Source organism: Triplophysa dalaica, chromosome 5 (genome assembly GCF_015846415.1).
Source record: "Triplophysa dalaica isolate WHDGS20190420 chromosome 5, ASM1584641v1, whole genome shotgun sequence".
NCBI classification, from domain to species: Eukaryota; Metazoa; Chordata; class Actinopteri; order Cypriniformes; family Nemacheilidae; genus Triplophysa; species Triplophysa dalaica.
The window spans coordinates 31,658-48,818 of record NC_079546.1 but is presented as its reverse complement, the minus strand read 5'-3'; the positions used below and the strand labels follow the sequence as shown (position 1 = coordinate 48,818).

Below are 17,161 nucleotides of genomic sequence, written 5' to 3'. Positions count from 1 at the left end.
AGTTTCACTGCTGGCTGAACAAAACATGAATTCCCAAAAATCACCGTACAAAAAGACGACACAAACAACGGAATTAGGATGACAAAGTAGAAGTTTCATCAGTACTGCAAAATCCGTTAAAGGTTCACATGTACACGAAAAAATCAGTTTACACGAATTTCACATGACTTTATTCAGAAGAGTTTTTGGGATAAAATTGGTTGATTATTATATTTAGTTGATGTTATTCTCTCTCTTGTACAAGACTGTGAAAGTCCTTTTATTTCAGAGAAGAACAGAGACACACTTCAAAGCAACACCTATATTTTATTATTTACATTTTAACCCTTTTTATCATGCTAGAGGTTAATATATTATATAAGTTAGTTAAGTAAGTTAACGCGACGCTCAGACCGATCACAGTACGACATCACAGTACCGCGAGAGCGATTCGAAAGCTCGCGGAACAGTCCGATCACGCGGTACTGTGATGTCACATGTTGATCGCTATGCGCAGCGTCACGTTAAGTCGAAAATACTTATTTTTTCAAACACGTGACGTGACGCCCCGCTCAAGAAAGCTCCACCCACCTCCGGCCTGCTTGTTCGCAAGGCCACACCCACCTCCGGCCTGCTCTCGCAAAGCCACATACACCTCCGGCTGCTCTTCCTGTCAATCATGGTCCGACAACGCCCATCGAGCGCTGCTCTCATTAGTCGTTAACGCAAAGCTACGCCCGCACAAGCCTGATCCTCCTGTCAATCAGCGACAGGCCGCGCCTCCCTCCCGTGCCTCTTACACAAACAGCAGCAGTTGGAGAGAGTAAATAGAGAAAAGATGGCGGAGTTCATTCAGCTCAACAAGCCCATCGAACCGAAACCAGCGTCCCAGAAGCGCGAGCAGCATCCTCTTCCGCCACCGGCCAAAAAGATCCGGCATGAGGAGAAAATCTACAAAGCCAAGAATATGAACGGAGGCGCGGAGCAGCAGATTCACAGCAACAAAGCCAAGAGCAAGAAAGACCGAGAGAAAGAGAAGAAGAAATACAAACTGGCAACAACAGAAAATCACCTCAGTGTGAAGAAGGAAAACGGCGAGGTGACGTCGCCGCAGAAAGGTAAAGATTTCACCCTCTCTTACCAAGATCTATATGTGCTTGATACGGCTTTATAGCACATACACACACGCGCATGTGAGTGTTTATTTGTGCGTTAAACACACCCGACAGCGCGCGCGCACGCTAGTTAGCTAGCCTAGCATCGGCGCGCGACTCGAGTGGTGACGAAGCGCGTGCAGCTGCAATGTGACCCGCAACGGAACATGAGAAATACATCCAGCGTGTTATAAGCACATTATAAACATACAACGTCTAATAACAGAAGAACCGAGAACGCAGTACACGTAAATAGTAAGCACGAGCTCGCCCGAATTAACGTGAACATGACGTTAAATGTCATAATCTCTTGATACAATGAATTATTGAAGTAAATATCGGATGAAACGAGCAGTCGACAGTAAAACATGAGCTCTTATTCGAGCTTTATTATGCTCAGCGTTACAGTTTTAATCTTTAGAAGGTTTATTTGGCATTTGTACATTTTAAATCCGTATTATAAACAAAATAAAACAACACTCAATAGACAGCAGTCAGGCTTGTGCACACGTAGAATAAGAATATACAGTAAGATACACTTGTGAGGTCTAAACAAATGTGCTGAGCTGCAGCTCTACATTGAAGTTTATTTACACTATTTTACACTTGATGATCTATTAAAACACTCAGTTTAACGTTAGGGTTGAACTTGCAGCCCTCCACAAAATGGTTTTGCATTTAAATAGCTTTTCTTTATAGTAAAACATCATTTAACACCGGTATCATGAACCATTCTCTTAAAGTTGTTGTTTACACTTGAACATATACAGTAAAATATGCATTAATATCAAGGATGGTCAAATATACATCTTAAACATCTAATACCAAAAAGCATAACTATTGCAAGTGTTGTCCTGAGATGTAACGTTAAAAAGTGTGAGAGATGATTTAAGTTCCATTCTCTGTTTGTTTATTGGTCTGACAAGTGGCTAATAACATAACTATATATGTTTTAATTCATATTATTAATATTTTCTTGTATAATAATTGTATTAAATATACTATTCGTGGAATTCTACTGTATGTTAATTTGATTAAATAAACAATTTGTTGAATGGGTCTTGAGCTTGGTATCACAGTCTAAATAAAAAAATGTTGAAGAGAAGGTTACTTGACGCCAGACACAATACAGGAGTGTAATTAAAACATAGACTCGTATGCTGTGTTCATGCTAAACACAAATTAAGCAATTTGTAACATAACAGACACTTAAGCTGGGTTTATACTCGAGCGTCAGACCTACGCCCTAGCCTCTACGCTGTAGCCTACGTGTTGGTTTTCATTTATACTTCTACGTCGTTGTCCGTGTCGACAGGCTATGACCACTAGGCGTCAGTGTCCACGCATGTGATGCTTGTGTAACCAAGATAAGAGCTGAAGAAGAAGCAGCTCGCTTGAGAAGCATAAGCAGTGATAGCGGCAAGTAAAAAATCACTTTTGTTTCAGATTTGAGATGTTTAATACAGAAGCACAAATATTTTACTTAGATTCATGTTTACTTAAATGCCGAATTAAGTATCTATCACGTTTTTGACCTGAGGTAGGAGTTCAGACAGACCAATCCCAGTGGTTGCAGTCCACGTTGAGTTGACGCGTTCTTACATTTTTGGAGAGGTGCATGTCAGGCAACGGCGTAGGGTACTTGGCTTGGCGTAGGCTACGGCGTAGGTCCAACGCTCGAGTATAAAGGGAACTTTATAGACACAAACTTGCGCCGGATGACGCGAATCAGGGAGTGTGATTGAAATGCATTCCGTGTGAATTGAAAATTTGTAACTTGAGCGAGAAAATTTCACAAAGAGCTAATTGACACCTACTGTTTAAACGTCTGGGTTTTTGGAAACAATGACCATCGCGCGAAAATAACAAACTATTCCAGGGTTTTTCCCTGCATCGAAGAATCTGACGCCGCCTCCGTCAAATTTAGTGCCACATCAGACTCTCGCTAAAATTATGTCGGATGTCTTTACAAAAAACACTGCGTGTATTCAACAGACTGTCATTTGTTATGCCGCAAAGGAGACGCTGTTTGGTTATCAGCACTGTGAGGCGCTGAAGAGTTGCAGTACAAGAGCTATATTAGGAGCTGTATTAGCTGTGTCACGCGGCTGTTCAGGTGAATATTGTTCGTTTTGCATCCGGGTACATTCAATTTCTTTTAAGTTTTCTTAAATGAATGTGGCGTACATCATTGCAATGTTTTAAGCTGTGCAGATGGTTCGTTGAATCGGAGTTATACTGTACTCCGAGAGTGCGTCTGTATGAACGCACATGCTTTCAGAATGACTCATTTGAACCGATTCATTTAAACTGTTGAAACTTTTCAGTCAATAGCGAATTTTAAAATGTCAGTGATTCATTCAAAGCAAAATGAACCACAAGAGAACACAGGATGTGAATGATCTTTGCTCATTTAGCTAGACTGGTTCATTAATATATAGCGGGCTGAAAAGTTAGTTGAAAAGCTTTATTTGATTTAAAAGCATTTCTGTTTGGTTGAAACAAAGTAATGTTTTATATACCTTAAGAATTGTCATTTTCATCAGAATTTTAAAACTTAAAATGTAAAATGTTTTAATATGTAAAGGGTTTGCTTCAACCACTTAAAGGTGTGCTAGGCCTACACGTGTGTGCGAGTACCAGATTGGGTTGGCACCACCTCCGCCCCATTTTGAGCCAGGAAAAACCCTGTATTCCTACAAGTGATAAAGAGCGATGAACGCAATGCTTTGTGTTTGGTGTGAACACAGCATCACACTTCAGGATCACACATGCTAAATCATATGTTTGCAATGGTTTTGTTGTTTACCAACATAACTTAAACCGCAGCTTGTTTCAGAGGTTGCATACTCCGGAGGTCGCATTTATGGGCAGTTGCAGTCTTTTTTAAAGGTCTAGAGTGGGATTTATAGCAGCCACTAGCGGTGAGTTTGTGCATTGCAACCAATCTCTCAGTCCTCCGCTGACCCCTCCCTTGCAAAACACGATAGTAGGGTTGGCTGTAAATTGATTTACTCGAATGTGTAGTTTACATCCATTTGTTTGAATGAAAATCGGGTTTAACATCCGCCATCGCTCACCTCTGGGCTCCCCTAGTTCCGAATGGGCTCAGCCCTTTCCCCGCACATTTGCCATAGAGATACACAACATGGCAGCGAGATGGGAAGAACACGTTTCCAATCAGGGCTCGACTTTCGGTGCGTTATTGTGCATAGTCATTCCCACAAATCTAGCTTTAATAAAGGGAGAAATTCCTGCACAACATGTATTTGCTTCATTTCAAATCTAATTTTGAAATAAATACTCAAACAAATGTCACGTGAAACAGAATTCAGTTCCATTCAGAGCCAAAATGTTAACTGTTTGAATCCATGACTGCGCGTTTCTTCATGTAATGTGCAATGATATCCGCTGCCTATTTCCCCATCAACTGTATGTACAATAAAGTGGTGAGCACAGGGTTAAACAGACGTTTCTGCTGTCAAAAATTGCCTTATCTGTATTAAAGGCCGAAAATGTCTGGGGCCCTGTCTCTCCTGCTAGTGATCGTGCTTACTCCGGCGATAATGTTAACCTCTCATAACAACGAATATAAACTAATGAAAACAACAAGAAAATCTTAAAAGCCAGCACACGGACAATGACACCAAACTGTATGTGGTACGCGACTGCGCATTACCGCGCTCTTTTGACACGTGCATGTTGTAAAACTGAGATTAAAACATGTGAACCCAACAGACCCGTATAGATCAGCAGAAGGATCTGATGATGCAGTTTCCTCTAGCCCATGTCATGAAGCACATTTCAAGACGTTTACATTTGAAGTTCTACGATTACTATATGAATATGTACATTACATAGGTACTTGGTAAAAAGCTAGATTAGATTCTGTTGAAAAAAACGAAAGAAGTAATCTATTGTTTTTGAAAATGTCAAATTGCATTGTTTTTATTCTGATAAGTTTAAATTGTTGTTTTAATTAAAACGGATGTCAAAATTTATTCCTGCACAAATCTTCAAATTCCCAACTGCTAATCATGTTAGGGGGGAAATCCCCCCCAGTATAAAAACTAAACTCAGGCTTTGCCAAGAAGGGAAGAGTGTCATCTGTAATTTGGTTTTGCGTCATCAGATGCAGAACAAACAACACCACTCGGCAGAGTGTGTTTGAATTCTGTTGCTAGTAAAGTTGGCACAACCAATTTACTCCAGCACCTCAAACAGAAAAATCACTTGAAATTTTTAATCGAATCGTATGTGAAAAAATATGGAATTTTTTTTAGGCCATATCGCACAGCCCTACACTATTGGTGGCAGCCACCGTACTAAAATATGTTTTAGGCTGAGACAGCGTGGCTGTGTCTGAAATCGCCCACTATACCCTCATTCACTATTGCCTACATTAGTTCACTATACTCCACTTTAAGGAGCGAGTGAAAACGATAGAGCAAATTCGGACACTCGGTGCCCTGGAAATGCTGTAGGTACCATCTTCTGCCGAGATGTGTGAATTCATTCAGATAGATATCAGCTAGCCGTTAGTGTACATTGGTTGTACACTCGTTATCATGATGCATCCTGGGATTGAATGAGTGCACTCTATAATGTCCACTTTGAATTCGGACACCATTAAAAATGGGTGTCCCCTCAATAAGTGCACTATATCCGGGTATATGGGGCTATTTTTGATATAGCTTGTCTTCGCAGGTTGATGCAGGGAAGAGATCATGCGGGCATTAGAAAGACTGCAGAAAGAGCCATGTCTTATTTATTACATGAAATAAAGGCTCTGTGGATTTGAAGTATTTAAAGGTAAAAGTCAGGCAGGAGTTAGGACCTGTGCTAATATTATAAAGACTCTCCAGCAGAGTGTGTTAGGACCTGCGGTACTGAGGCTTTTTGCAGAGATACTCATAGATATCTATGGAGATACTTTCCAGCAGAGAGACGTTGGAGAGAAAGATTGTCTAAAAATCAGTATGTGACTATGTTTTTTTCTGTTAGTTAGAACAAAGATATGTTGTTGTTGTAATATTAGCTGTGTAACGGAGTAGTTTTGAGCGTCATTGTTTATCTGGAACAAGTGTGCTGCTTGTATATACTTGTCGTCTTCTCATTTTTTTATTTTATTTGCGTGGTCTAGCTATGATAAAGCTAAGCATTTAGGGTTGCATTGCACAGCACGTTTGAGGTAAGAGCTGTCTTACGGTAAATACCAACTCTGTTAAAAGAGTTGGATCTGATAGCATGATAGCAGTTAGGAGAAAAGGACAACAGGGGATTACTTCCGCAGAGGGAGAGGAAGAGGAAACACGCTTTAGGGCTACTGTACAAAACATGGCTGCTTATTCAATGTATGTAGGCCGTCTGTATGTTTACATTTACATTTAGGCATTTGGCAGACGCTTTTATCCAAAGTGACTTGCATTGCTTTATCCTATACATTTTACATAGGTATTTACAATCCCCTGGGATCGAACCCACAACCTTGCGTTGTTATAGCAATGCTCTTACCACTGAGCTACACAAAAGCTAGTATGTAGATATTAGAGTTTATTCTGAGGTAATACAAACATAACGCTTCATCACATAAGCTCTTCATACACCTCTGAAGAAATAGTTTTGTGGAGTATATTGTATTTCTGTCAATAGATTCTCCTAAAAATCTCACATTGCTCATTTAAATAACCCTAATAAAATAAGTTGATAAATTTCGACCGTTTCATCTGACGCGTGGCCTGGACTGCTACTAACTTCCGGGCTGTGTTTGGCTATTGTCTAATAATATAACCATTTATATTTGATCTCATTTATATTAATATTACTTAATATAAGCATTTTATTTTGTAATATTTTAGTGTGTTCATTTTATTCAATAAACAATTTGTCCTTTGGTTGCATTTAAAGAATGTCATCAATATGTTTCATTGTGTTTCTCTCACCAACAGAACACACCGTCAAAGACAAACCGAGAGACAGAGACAAAGAGTGCGAGAGAAAGAGAGAGAAAGAAAAGGAGGAAAAAAACATAAAAGAACACAAACTTATGACGGAGATGAAGAGAGAGAATGGAGAGGTGAAGATCATGCACAAAGGTAAGTGATCTGTGTGTCTTCCTCAACACAGACAGACAGTCATTTAATCTAACCAGGGACTAATGGAAGATGTGTGTGATATTTACAGTTGTGTTCAAAATTATTCAACCCCCACTGAAATTGATTGTTTTGGTCGGTTTGACATTGATTATGATCATTCAGTCATCCTGCTTACAATTAAATCAAAGAGGCACGTGTAGGTCAGACAAATATAACATAACATTTATAATGAAATAACCACAAATGTCTTTTCTGAGCTCACATCATTATCAGTTTTATTCAACCCCCAAGTGACATTCAATCTTAGTACTTAGTACAACATCCTTTTACAGTTATAACAGCTTTTAAACGTGAAGCATAGCTTGACACAAGTGTCTTGCAGCGATCTACGGGTATCTTCGCCCATTCATCATGGGCAAAAGCCTCCAGTTCAGTCACATTCTTAGGCTTGCGCACTGCAACTGCTTTCTTTAAAGCTCCAGTATGTAATAATTTTGTAATAAAATTTCAGAAAATAACTTGCACAGTGTGATATGTTTCCTCCAGTTGTGTACTTAAAAAATCTTTAGAGACTTTTGAAATATTGTATTTCAGAGAAATTCCGATTTTAAATAACTGGCCGTCTCGGAAAAGAAATGTCGCCTCTCAGTGACGCAATGTCCGCTCTATACTTTGTTCCGGTGTAGACCAGAATATCACATGGTCAAATGCGGAAGTGGTTGTTATGGATCACGATTACTCTTTGGCGAGTATTGAAGTGCCAGTAAAACGGAAGCGTCCATATTTGGATACACGCAGACTGTGTGACAAACGGAGGAATAAAACCAGGATAAATATCGGCCAGGCGTTTTCGAGATGGAGAGAGCTGCGCGACAATCTTGGACTTGACAGAGACTCTGCTCTCGCGAGTGTATTGATAGACAGGTAAGCAAATCAATTATTTATTTTAGAACGATTGGTTTGAGCACGTTAAACAACACGGCATTAACCATAAACACGTAACACTGCACAACATTAACCCAACAAATCATTTAACAAATAGCTGTAAGTTGTAACGGGATAATATAGCATAACATTTCACGTTCCTTGCAGTTCATTAATTATGATGACATAAAATAATACGATCAGATATACAGGTAATACAAAAACAAATAAATTACCTCATCCGTGATCATGATTCGTTTATCCAATTTAGATACATCGCTATGGCGAAAACGCATTTAAAACGACATCTCCCATCGTCACCTGCTTCATAGCGTCATCAAGCTTCGCCTTTGTTATTGTTGGAAATGCGCCCTCTTGTGGTCAAATACCAAGGTTACATACTGCAGCTTTAAGTCCCACCAGAGGTTCTCAATCGGATTTAAGTCTGGTGACTGCGATGGCCACTTCAAAATGTTCCAGCCTTTAATCTGCAGCCATGCTCTAGTGCAGCGGTTCCCAATCCTGGTCCTCGCGACCCCCTGCTCTGCATATTTTGTATGCTTCTCCTACCGCTTCGGAGGTTTGTTTAATACGCCCATAAGAGCCCTGCGAAGTAAACATCACTAGATATTCTGCCATAAATCCCGTTCGAAATGTGGATAATGTTGCGCAATTCTCAAAATTACGGTTAAATTACCCTTCAATCTTCCGTAGTAAGTTTTGTTCTTCGTGTTCTTAAATTAACGTCAGCCGATTTCATGTGTGCAGGGGGTAGAGAGCAATGAACACAGTTCAGGGAACACGTCAATCGGAACGCGGTTCATTCATTAAGCTCTCTTCTAATGAGCTAGAGATTTAAATCAGGTGTGTTAAACAAGAGAGATACACAAAATATGCAGAGCGGTGGGTCGCGAGGACCAGGATTGAGAACCGCTGCTCTAGTGGACTTGGAGGTATGCTTGGGATCATTGTCCTGTTGAAAGGTCCAACGTCTTCCAAGCCTCAGGTTTGTGACGGACTGCATCACATTGTCATCCAATATCTCCTGGTACTGAAGAGAATTCATGGTACCTTGCACACGCTGAAGCTTCCCAGTACCTGCAGAAGCAAAAGAGCCCCAAAGCATGATTGACCCCCCGCCATGCTTCACAGTAGGCAAGGTGTTCTTTTCTTCATAGGCCTTGTTCTTCCTCCTCCAAACATAGTGTTGATCCATGGGCCCAAACAGTTCTAATTTTGTTTCATCAGTCCACAGAACACTATCCCAAAACTTCTGTGGTTTGTCCACATGACTTTTGGCATACTGCAGTCGACTCTTCTTATTCTTTGGGGACAGCAAGGGGGTGCGCCTGGGAGTTCTGGCATGGAGGCCTTCATGACGCAGGGTGCGCCGTATTGTCTGAGCAGAAACTTCAGTACCCACATCTGACAAATCTTTTCTCAGTTCCTCAGCAGTCACACGGGGACTTTTCTCCACTCTACGCTTCAGGTAGCGCACAGCAGTCGAAGTCAGCATCTTCTTTCTGCCACGACCAGGTAGCGTTTCAACAGTGCCCTTTGCCTTGAATTTGCGAATGATGCTTCCTATGGTGTCTCTTGGTATGTTTAACATCTTTGCAATCTTCTTATAGCCATTGCCCTTCCTGTGAAGAGTAATCACCTGTTCTCTTGTCTTCCTGGACTATTCTCTTGACCTCACCATGTTTGTAACCACACCAGTAAATGTCTAGAAGGAGCTGAGTATCACAGTCATTTTAAAGCTGCCTAATTGGTGCTTATTAGGCTTAATTGCTGCTCCCTGATATCCACAGGTGTTTTCAATACCTGATTGAAAACACTTCATTGAACCTCTGTTCTTCAGAGTGGTAGTCTTTAAGGGGTTGAATAATTATGTCAATGAAGAATTCACAAAAGAAACATTTACTACTGTATTACAAAACTAATTGATGTCATTTTAGTTGCATATGGTTCTTTAAGAAGTCCTTGTAGGATTTCATTCTGAATACAATTACAAATGTACACTAAATTCCCTAAAACCATTTACAGCATTGGGGGTTGAATAATTTTGAACACAACTGTATGTGATCTCTATGAAGTGTGTGCACATAGTCCTCTATTTTTACAGTTGTGTTGGTTGTCACAGACGTCCAGCAGCAACTTGAGATCCACGCTTTTATTTCGTGTCTTTATGAACTCTGTTGTTTATCTCTCTGTCGTGCTTCAGGTGATAGAGAGAAGATAACCTCGGCCGAGGACCTGTTGATGAAGAGGCTTAAGAAGAAAAAGAAAAAGAAGCATAAAGAAGGTGAAAAGCGAAAGCGGGCCAAGATGTACAGCAGATCAAGTCAGACGCTTGGTTGTGATCATCTGCCCGGTCTGATGTCCGCTTCTGGGGCAGAATACAAGCCTCCTCTTTCCGTCCAGCAGAGCGGAGCTCTCTCCTCCAGCGCCAGCTTGAAGCAGGAAGATGGCTGTGCTCAAAGCTCCAGCTCGGTCTGCACGTCCAAAGCCTCCAGATTGCCTGGGCTGGACCGGCTGGAATTTGGACGGTTTGTTCACGTGGAGCATCAGCCGAACGGAGGTGCCCTGGTGGTGCATGCGTATAGCAGGGAGCTATCGGTCCTGTCTCCTTTGGAGATGCAGAGGTTTGCGCAGGAGTTTGTTAAGTTGGCATTTAGCGAGGATCAGGATGGAGCTGCCAACTACGTGATGGGTGTGATTCACGGGGCTGCCTCCTACCTCCCCGACTTTCTGGAGTACTTCTCTACTAAATTCCCCAACTCGCCTGTTAAAATGGAAATTCTGGGGAAGAAGGACATTGAGACGACTACTATGGCAAACTTTAACACTCAGGTTAGTAAGGCCCGATGTCACGGACAAGACTTTGCTAAAGATAGAACTACGTCTGTCTTATATAGTTGCTTTTATAAAAATCCTTCCACAAAAACATTACTGGTGTCCATATGTAGACAAAAAATTGGCACTGATATATTTTGAGAAATGTCAGGGGAAGTTGTTTTTAGTTAAGACAACTCAAACTGGGACTAGTCTAACACCGTGTCTATACTGGACACAACGCGACACATGGCTTGTTCTAATGGGATTGTCCGGTGTAGACACGGTCTTAAGCCTTGTCTGTGAAACCAGGCATAAATGTTATTGCAGGTAGAAGACTTCCTTCTGCTTAGGACCCAGATGATTGTGACCTCTCTTACAGAGACAGACTGCAGTGAGATGTCTTGTTTAAGAACTGTCTCATCCATTCAACAGGCTTCCATTTATTTTGCACAGCTTGTCAGTGAAGTACGGTTAAAAACTGCTGCATCATAACGCTCTCGACCAGAAAATACAAATATTGACTGCAGAAGATGTACTATAACAGAAAGACGCCCATATGAATTTGCTAGAACTATCACTGTTCTTCAACCCGCCTCAGGGATTTTCATGATAATAAAGTAGATTAGTAGTGATAATGTTTGACGGGATGCACATTAAAAGTGAGTCAAACTCTTGAGCAGCATTTGCCTCTGATCACAGAGCAGAGCTGAGACAAGCTCCGCAGCCTTTCTGTAAACGCACAACAACCCACCTCGATTTAAGCTTGATTTAGTGGTAATCATGATTAACCGTGCCACCCTAACCTCAGATGCAATGTCAAATGTTCCTGTATTTCATTTGTTATCAATAATTATTGTAAAAAAAACCTGGTGGTGCAGAGGCCCTACACAACCTGCGTAGTTTGCGTATAGGAAGGAATGGCTCTGGTCTCTCTCCCCATTCATAATGCCATTATGAGTCTGTCTGTGAGACGTCTTCACTCCTCTAGAGTCTAAAGTCTGTGTGTGCGCGTTCAGGTCAAGAGGAGTTACTCTCACGGGACGTACCGCGCCGGTGCCATGAGACAGATCAGTCTAGTGGGTGCTGTGGATGAAGAGGTGGGGGACTATTTCCCAGAGTTCCTCGGCATGCTGGAGCAGTCGCCCTTCCTCCAGGTATGTTTATATACGTCTCTCGCACTGCTTCTGACAGCAGTGTTATGATCATATATGTGTGTGTATACAGCGGACGCTTCCGTGGGGTTCATTCTCCAGTCTGAAGCTGAGCAGTCCAATGGAGAGCGACGACGGTCCCATCATGTGGGTTCGGCCCGGAGAGCAAATGATCCCCGTCACAGACATGCCCAAATCTCCCTTCAAACGAAAACGGTAAACGGCATTTAACCTGCAGATAAAGTGTCAGCGATGATGTCAGAGGCATGGTTTAGTGCTTAGCATTTATGACCTCTGTATCATCGTTTCTGTCTTCATATGGATTCCAGCAGGGACTTGATTCTTACACATCCAGCATATGTGAAATTTAAGCATGAGCAATGTTCCACAGTCATACACTGACATGAGAGTTCGGAGATAAGAAATGAGTAAATCCTGATGACTTAAAAGTTAAACATGATTGGTTTGTTCTTTCTACAGGTCCACCAATGAGATTAAGAATCTCCAGTATTTGCCTCGAGCCAGTGAACCACGTGAGATGTTGTTTGAGGATCGAACTCGAGCTCATGCAGATCACATCGGTCAAGGGTTCGAGCGGCAGACAACTGCGGCTGTTGGAGTTCTGAAAGCTGTCCGCTGCGGTGAAAGGTGAGAGTTCTGCGGCAGGATTATCGCTGGTTTACAAAACTTCTCCCATTCCCAGCAGAGTTAGTAGACATGACAGGTGTCAGTGTATTGTGTTTACGGTGATATTCATGCCATGGGGTATGTTCTCTCACAGCGCTGAGCCTCCACGCATTACCAAAGACGTGATCTGTTTCCACGCGGCGGACTTCGCTGATGTAGTGCAGAGACTGCAGTTAGACCTGTACGAGCCGCCTCTGTCTCAGGTGAGCACTCATGTCTGTCACACATCCTTCTGTGGAACAGAATTGTTTTGGTACATGGAAAGTTTCTATTTTATTATGGAATAAAACCCTAACCCAAAAACATGCAAAGAGAGTGTAACTGTAACCAATCTCCTGCTTACCAGTAGCTCAGTGGTAAGAGAATTCCGTTCACAACTCAAGGTTGTGGGTTCAAAACCCAGGGGATTGCAGATACCTATGTATAAATGTATAGGATAATGCATTTGTATAAAAGCGTCTGCCAAATGCATAAATGTATTTTAAAAGGAAGAGACGCTTGCAGCACTTCAACTGTGTTTTATTTTGACATCCCTCCCTCTCTCTCTCCCCCTCCCTCTCTCTCTCTCTCCCCCTCCCTCTCTCTCTCCCCCTCCCTCCCCAGTGTGTTCAGTGGGTTGATGACGCTAAACTCAATCAGTTAAGGCGAGAGGGGATCCGTTACGCTCATATTCAGCTATACGACAATGACATCTACTTTATCCCTCGCAACGTTGTTCACCAGTTCAAGAGTGTGTCTGCGGTGTGCAGCCTCGCCTGGCATGTCCGCTTGAAGCAGTATCACCAGGACGCAGAGGAAGTTCACGATGAGCGTGACGAGATGATCCAGAACATCAAGCAGGAACCTTTGAGGGATCATGAAAAATCGGAGAGCACGGACCTCAGATCCTCAAGAGAGATGCAGAGTGTACCCCAAATCAAAGTCGAGTGGGTGGAGCCGACAGCTGAGAGATTTCCCAAATGTACACCTGTGACCCCGCCTCCTACCATCTCGTCTGATGGACAGTCCAAAGTGCTGCGTGTGTCAGAATGTCCGAGCACTCCCTCATATCACTTGAGTGCTCCGCTCAATGCTTCTCACAGCTCTGTGGCCAGTCCATGCACATCAAAACACACGCACACATCCGCACCAACCAAACACGCACATGCCTCTTCATCCAAATATTTCCATTCTTCCTCCTCCGCCCCCAAACCAGGACACACCCCCTCAACACCAACCAAACCAACAGACTCTAGAAACACAGCCAAACCAACACACTCCAGTAACACAACCAAACCCACACACTCCAGTAACACAACCAAACCCACACACTCCAGTAACACAACCAAACCCACACACTCCAGTAACACAACCAAACCCACACACTCCAGTAACACAACCAAACCCACACACTCCAGTAACACAACCAAACCAACACACTCCAGTAACGCCACTAAACCAACACACTCCAGTAACGCAACCAAGCCTACACACTCGAGTAACACCACCAAACCTACACACTCGAGTAACACCACCAAACCTACACACCTTAGTAACACAACAAAACCGACACACTTTAGTAATGCCACCAAACCGACACACTTAAGTAACGCCACGAAACCGGCACACTTAAGTAACGCCACCAAACCGGCACACTTAAGTAACGCCACCAAACCGGCACACTTAAGTAACGCCACGAAACCGACACACTTAAGTAACGCCACCAAACCGACACACTTAAGTAACGCCACCAAACCGACACACTTAAGTAACGCCACCAAACCGACACACTTAAGTAACGCCACCAAACCGACACACTTAAGTAACGCCACCAAACCGACACACTTAAGTAACGCCACCAAACCGACACACTTAAGTAACGCCACCAAACCGACACACTTAAGTAACGCCACCAAACCGACACACTTAAGTAACGCCACCAAACCGACACACTTAAGTAACGCCACCAAACCGACACACTTAAGTAACGCCACCAAACCGACACACTTAAGTAACGCCACCAAACCGACACACTTAAGTAACGCCACCAAACCGACACACTTTAGTACCACAACCAAACCAACACACTCGACCACCACAACCAAACCAACACACACGACCACCACAACCAAACAAACACACCCCAGGAACACAACCAAACCAACACATTTAACTAACCCAACCAAACCAACCTACCTTGGTAACACAATCAAGCCAACACACTCTAATAACTCTGCCAAACAAACCCAACCCAGCTCAAAACTGAGCTCTGGACTGTCAATCAGCTGGACTACTCCTCCCTTTAGCCCATCCCAGATTCCACCCCCTCCGAGGCCGGACCGACCTCAAGACTCTCTGCACCCAAAGGTCATTCAAGCGCATGAGCCACACAAAGACTTTTTATACTGATTTGTACAGAACAGTTTTTTTAAATGGCGTTTCTTTTAATCCTGTTCCCTTCTACTGGATGGTTTTCTTTTTAAACCCTTTGAAAAATAAGCAGAGAAAGAATCATCCCTTCATCACAATGAGTTCAAAGATCAATCTGTGCTGAACGTCAGATCTGTTTATCCATCTCTCTCTGTCTCTTCCTCCGCTTCAGGTTGTCGAGATGGCAAATGTAGCTCATAACATGTTACTCAGTGCCTGTCCGTAACTGTGAAATATGGAAGCACTTCAGCTCGGCTGCACACTGAGAATATTTGTCAAACTCAAACAGGTCCTTGAATAATATATTTTCAGTTGTAGGCTTTAGTCAGAGCTGACATGAACATATATATGTATATATATATATTTTGTAAGATGACAGAATTCTTTTAAAAGACTCTATAGGCTTTTCCATAGAGTTTATTTATATCAAGGGATCCTTTGGTTCTGTTCGACCTTGTCAGCACTGTAGAGTACATAACATTTGTTTTCTAAAAGAAATGTGTAGTGTGATTTATACTGAACTAAGGACCTGCTAATAAAAGGTTCTGTCTGTTGGCTTGTGGTCACGTGACTGTGAACGGTATTCTTGTGTAGAACTAAAGAGAATTATTAAGAACGAAAAGAACTGTTCATACACAGTGTCACATTTAATCTCCTGCACTGAATGTACAAGTATGAAACTTCATTTTCATTAAATGAGACAATGTTTGTGTTTCTTACACGTTAATGACAACTATTAACGGCACGAGATTTATTTTACCACTACTTTGTACACGTACTAACAACTCCAGTGGCACTTAAGTTTTACCAAAAACTAAATACACAGCGGACCTGCATAATACAGTAAATAAGTCTTACAAATGTCTTATGAAGAAAACGATCAATTTCATGCAGTTTTACTTTATTTAGCAAACAACAGTAAGGAAACTTCGTCGTAACTTGCCGCCGCCATATTTGAATTTACCGTGCTCATCTGTTGGTTGCCATAGATACGCCTAAGATATGAATGGGTTTCTCTCACACACATAATTGTTTAACGTCAGAATACATTTATTAAGTCATTTGGACGACTTTAGAGATGAATTATTGTGACAATTGAATTTTAACATGTTGAGACCATAACAGCATTTTTATATAAAATGATTCATTTGTGGTGGGAATGACATTAGGTTGAGTTTTCATGTTATGTGTGTAAAGTGTCGTGTTTTAGTGTGTGTGTTGTGGCAGGATGTTGTAGCCGAGCTCAATCATGGCTCCCGTGAGGAGCGTCCACAGAGGCACACAGATGAACACGAGCCGCAGGTTAGTCAGCTGGTCGAGTCGCGCGCACAGAGTCAAACAAAACCCGACCTTCAGCAATAAAGCCAGCAGGTACCAGACCTTGAGTCTCGGGTCATAACCAGCCCGACAACGCCCGGCCACTTTTACACCCAACATCAGCAGCAGCACACTGTCAAAGATCCAGACGGGCAGAAAGATGAGGAACCAGCTCCATTTCACCTTCCCATCGAGCTTCAGAACCAGGAGGATGAGGAAGATAAGCGTGAAGACCCAAGTGAGAAGAACGCGCTGAGCCAAAGACATCAGGAATAAAATCACTGTAACACAACGACACATCGATCAAACCTTGAGAAAATAAACCACATTTCGCTGATAATCGTAACGTGTCACGTTAGAAATCATGTTTTTGGCGTGTTGCTGACGTTCGCGTGTCACCATTTAAATGCACATATCACGTCAGAAAATCAACATCACGACTCTCACCTCACGCAGTCCAATAAGAATCTCTGTCATGACTACATGATTTTCTTATCGAGTATAATGAAAAGAGTCTTTCAGTCGCGCGTTTCCTGCAGCTGTCACTCAAACCGAATTCTGCTTCCGGGTTCAGCAGTTTGTACCGGATGTGTATGAATATTTGCGT

At 42.3% G+C, this 17,161-nt stretch overlaps 2 protein-coding genes across 2 annotated transcripts; one reads left to right on the top strand and one right to left on the bottom strand.

Moving 5' to 3' along the window:
* Window positions 1–321: 321 nt before the first annotated feature.
* On the top strand, window positions 322–15,792 carry LOC130420967 (lysine-specific demethylase RSBN1L-like). Its single transcript, XM_056748553.1, has 8 exons — window positions 322–1,097; window positions 7,082–7,228; window positions 10,377–11,005; window positions 12,007–12,144; window positions 12,215–12,357; window positions 12,622–12,789; window positions 12,923–13,031; window positions 13,432–15,792. Exons 1-8 carry the CDS (start codon window positions 818–820, stop codon window positions 15,214–15,216), a joined length of 3,399 nt encoding a protein of 1,132 aa, XP_056604531.1. The 5' UTR covers window positions 322–817; the 3' UTR covers window positions 15,217–15,792.
* A 329-nt stretch (window positions 15,793–16,121) lies between these two features.
* On the bottom strand, window positions 16,122–17,122 carry LOC130420971 (transmembrane protein 60-like). The gene is made up of 2 exons (XM_056748561.1): window positions 17,002–17,122; window positions 16,122–16,835 (listed from the first exon to the last, which is right to left on the bottom strand). The coding sequence occupies exon 2, from the start codon at window positions 16,819–16,821 to the stop codon at window positions 16,444–16,446; it is 378 nt and encodes a 125-aa protein (XP_056604539.1). The 5' UTR covers window positions 16,822–16,835; window positions 17,002–17,122; the 3' UTR covers window positions 16,122–16,443.
* Window positions 17,123–17,161: the final 39 nt, after the last annotated feature.

Bases quoted from the DNA above. Each gene is read 5' to 3' on its own strand.
- LOC130420967 (XM_056748553.1), top strand. From the start codon at position 818: ATGGCGGAGTTCATTCAGCTCAACAAGCCCATCGAACCGAAACCAGCG. The intron at 7,229-10,376 runs GTAAGTGATCTG...GTCGTGCTTCAG, and splicing joins GGTGAAGATCATGCACAAAG to GTGATAGAGAGAAGATAACC. The intron at 13,032-13,431 runs GTGAGCACTCAT...CTCCCTCCCCAG, and splicing joins ACGAGCCGCCTCTGTCTCAG to TGTGTTCAGTGGGTTGATGA.
- LOC130420971 (XM_056748561.1), bottom strand. From the start codon at position 16,821: ATGTCTTTGGCTCAGCGCGTTCTTCTCACTTGGGTCTTCACGCTTATC.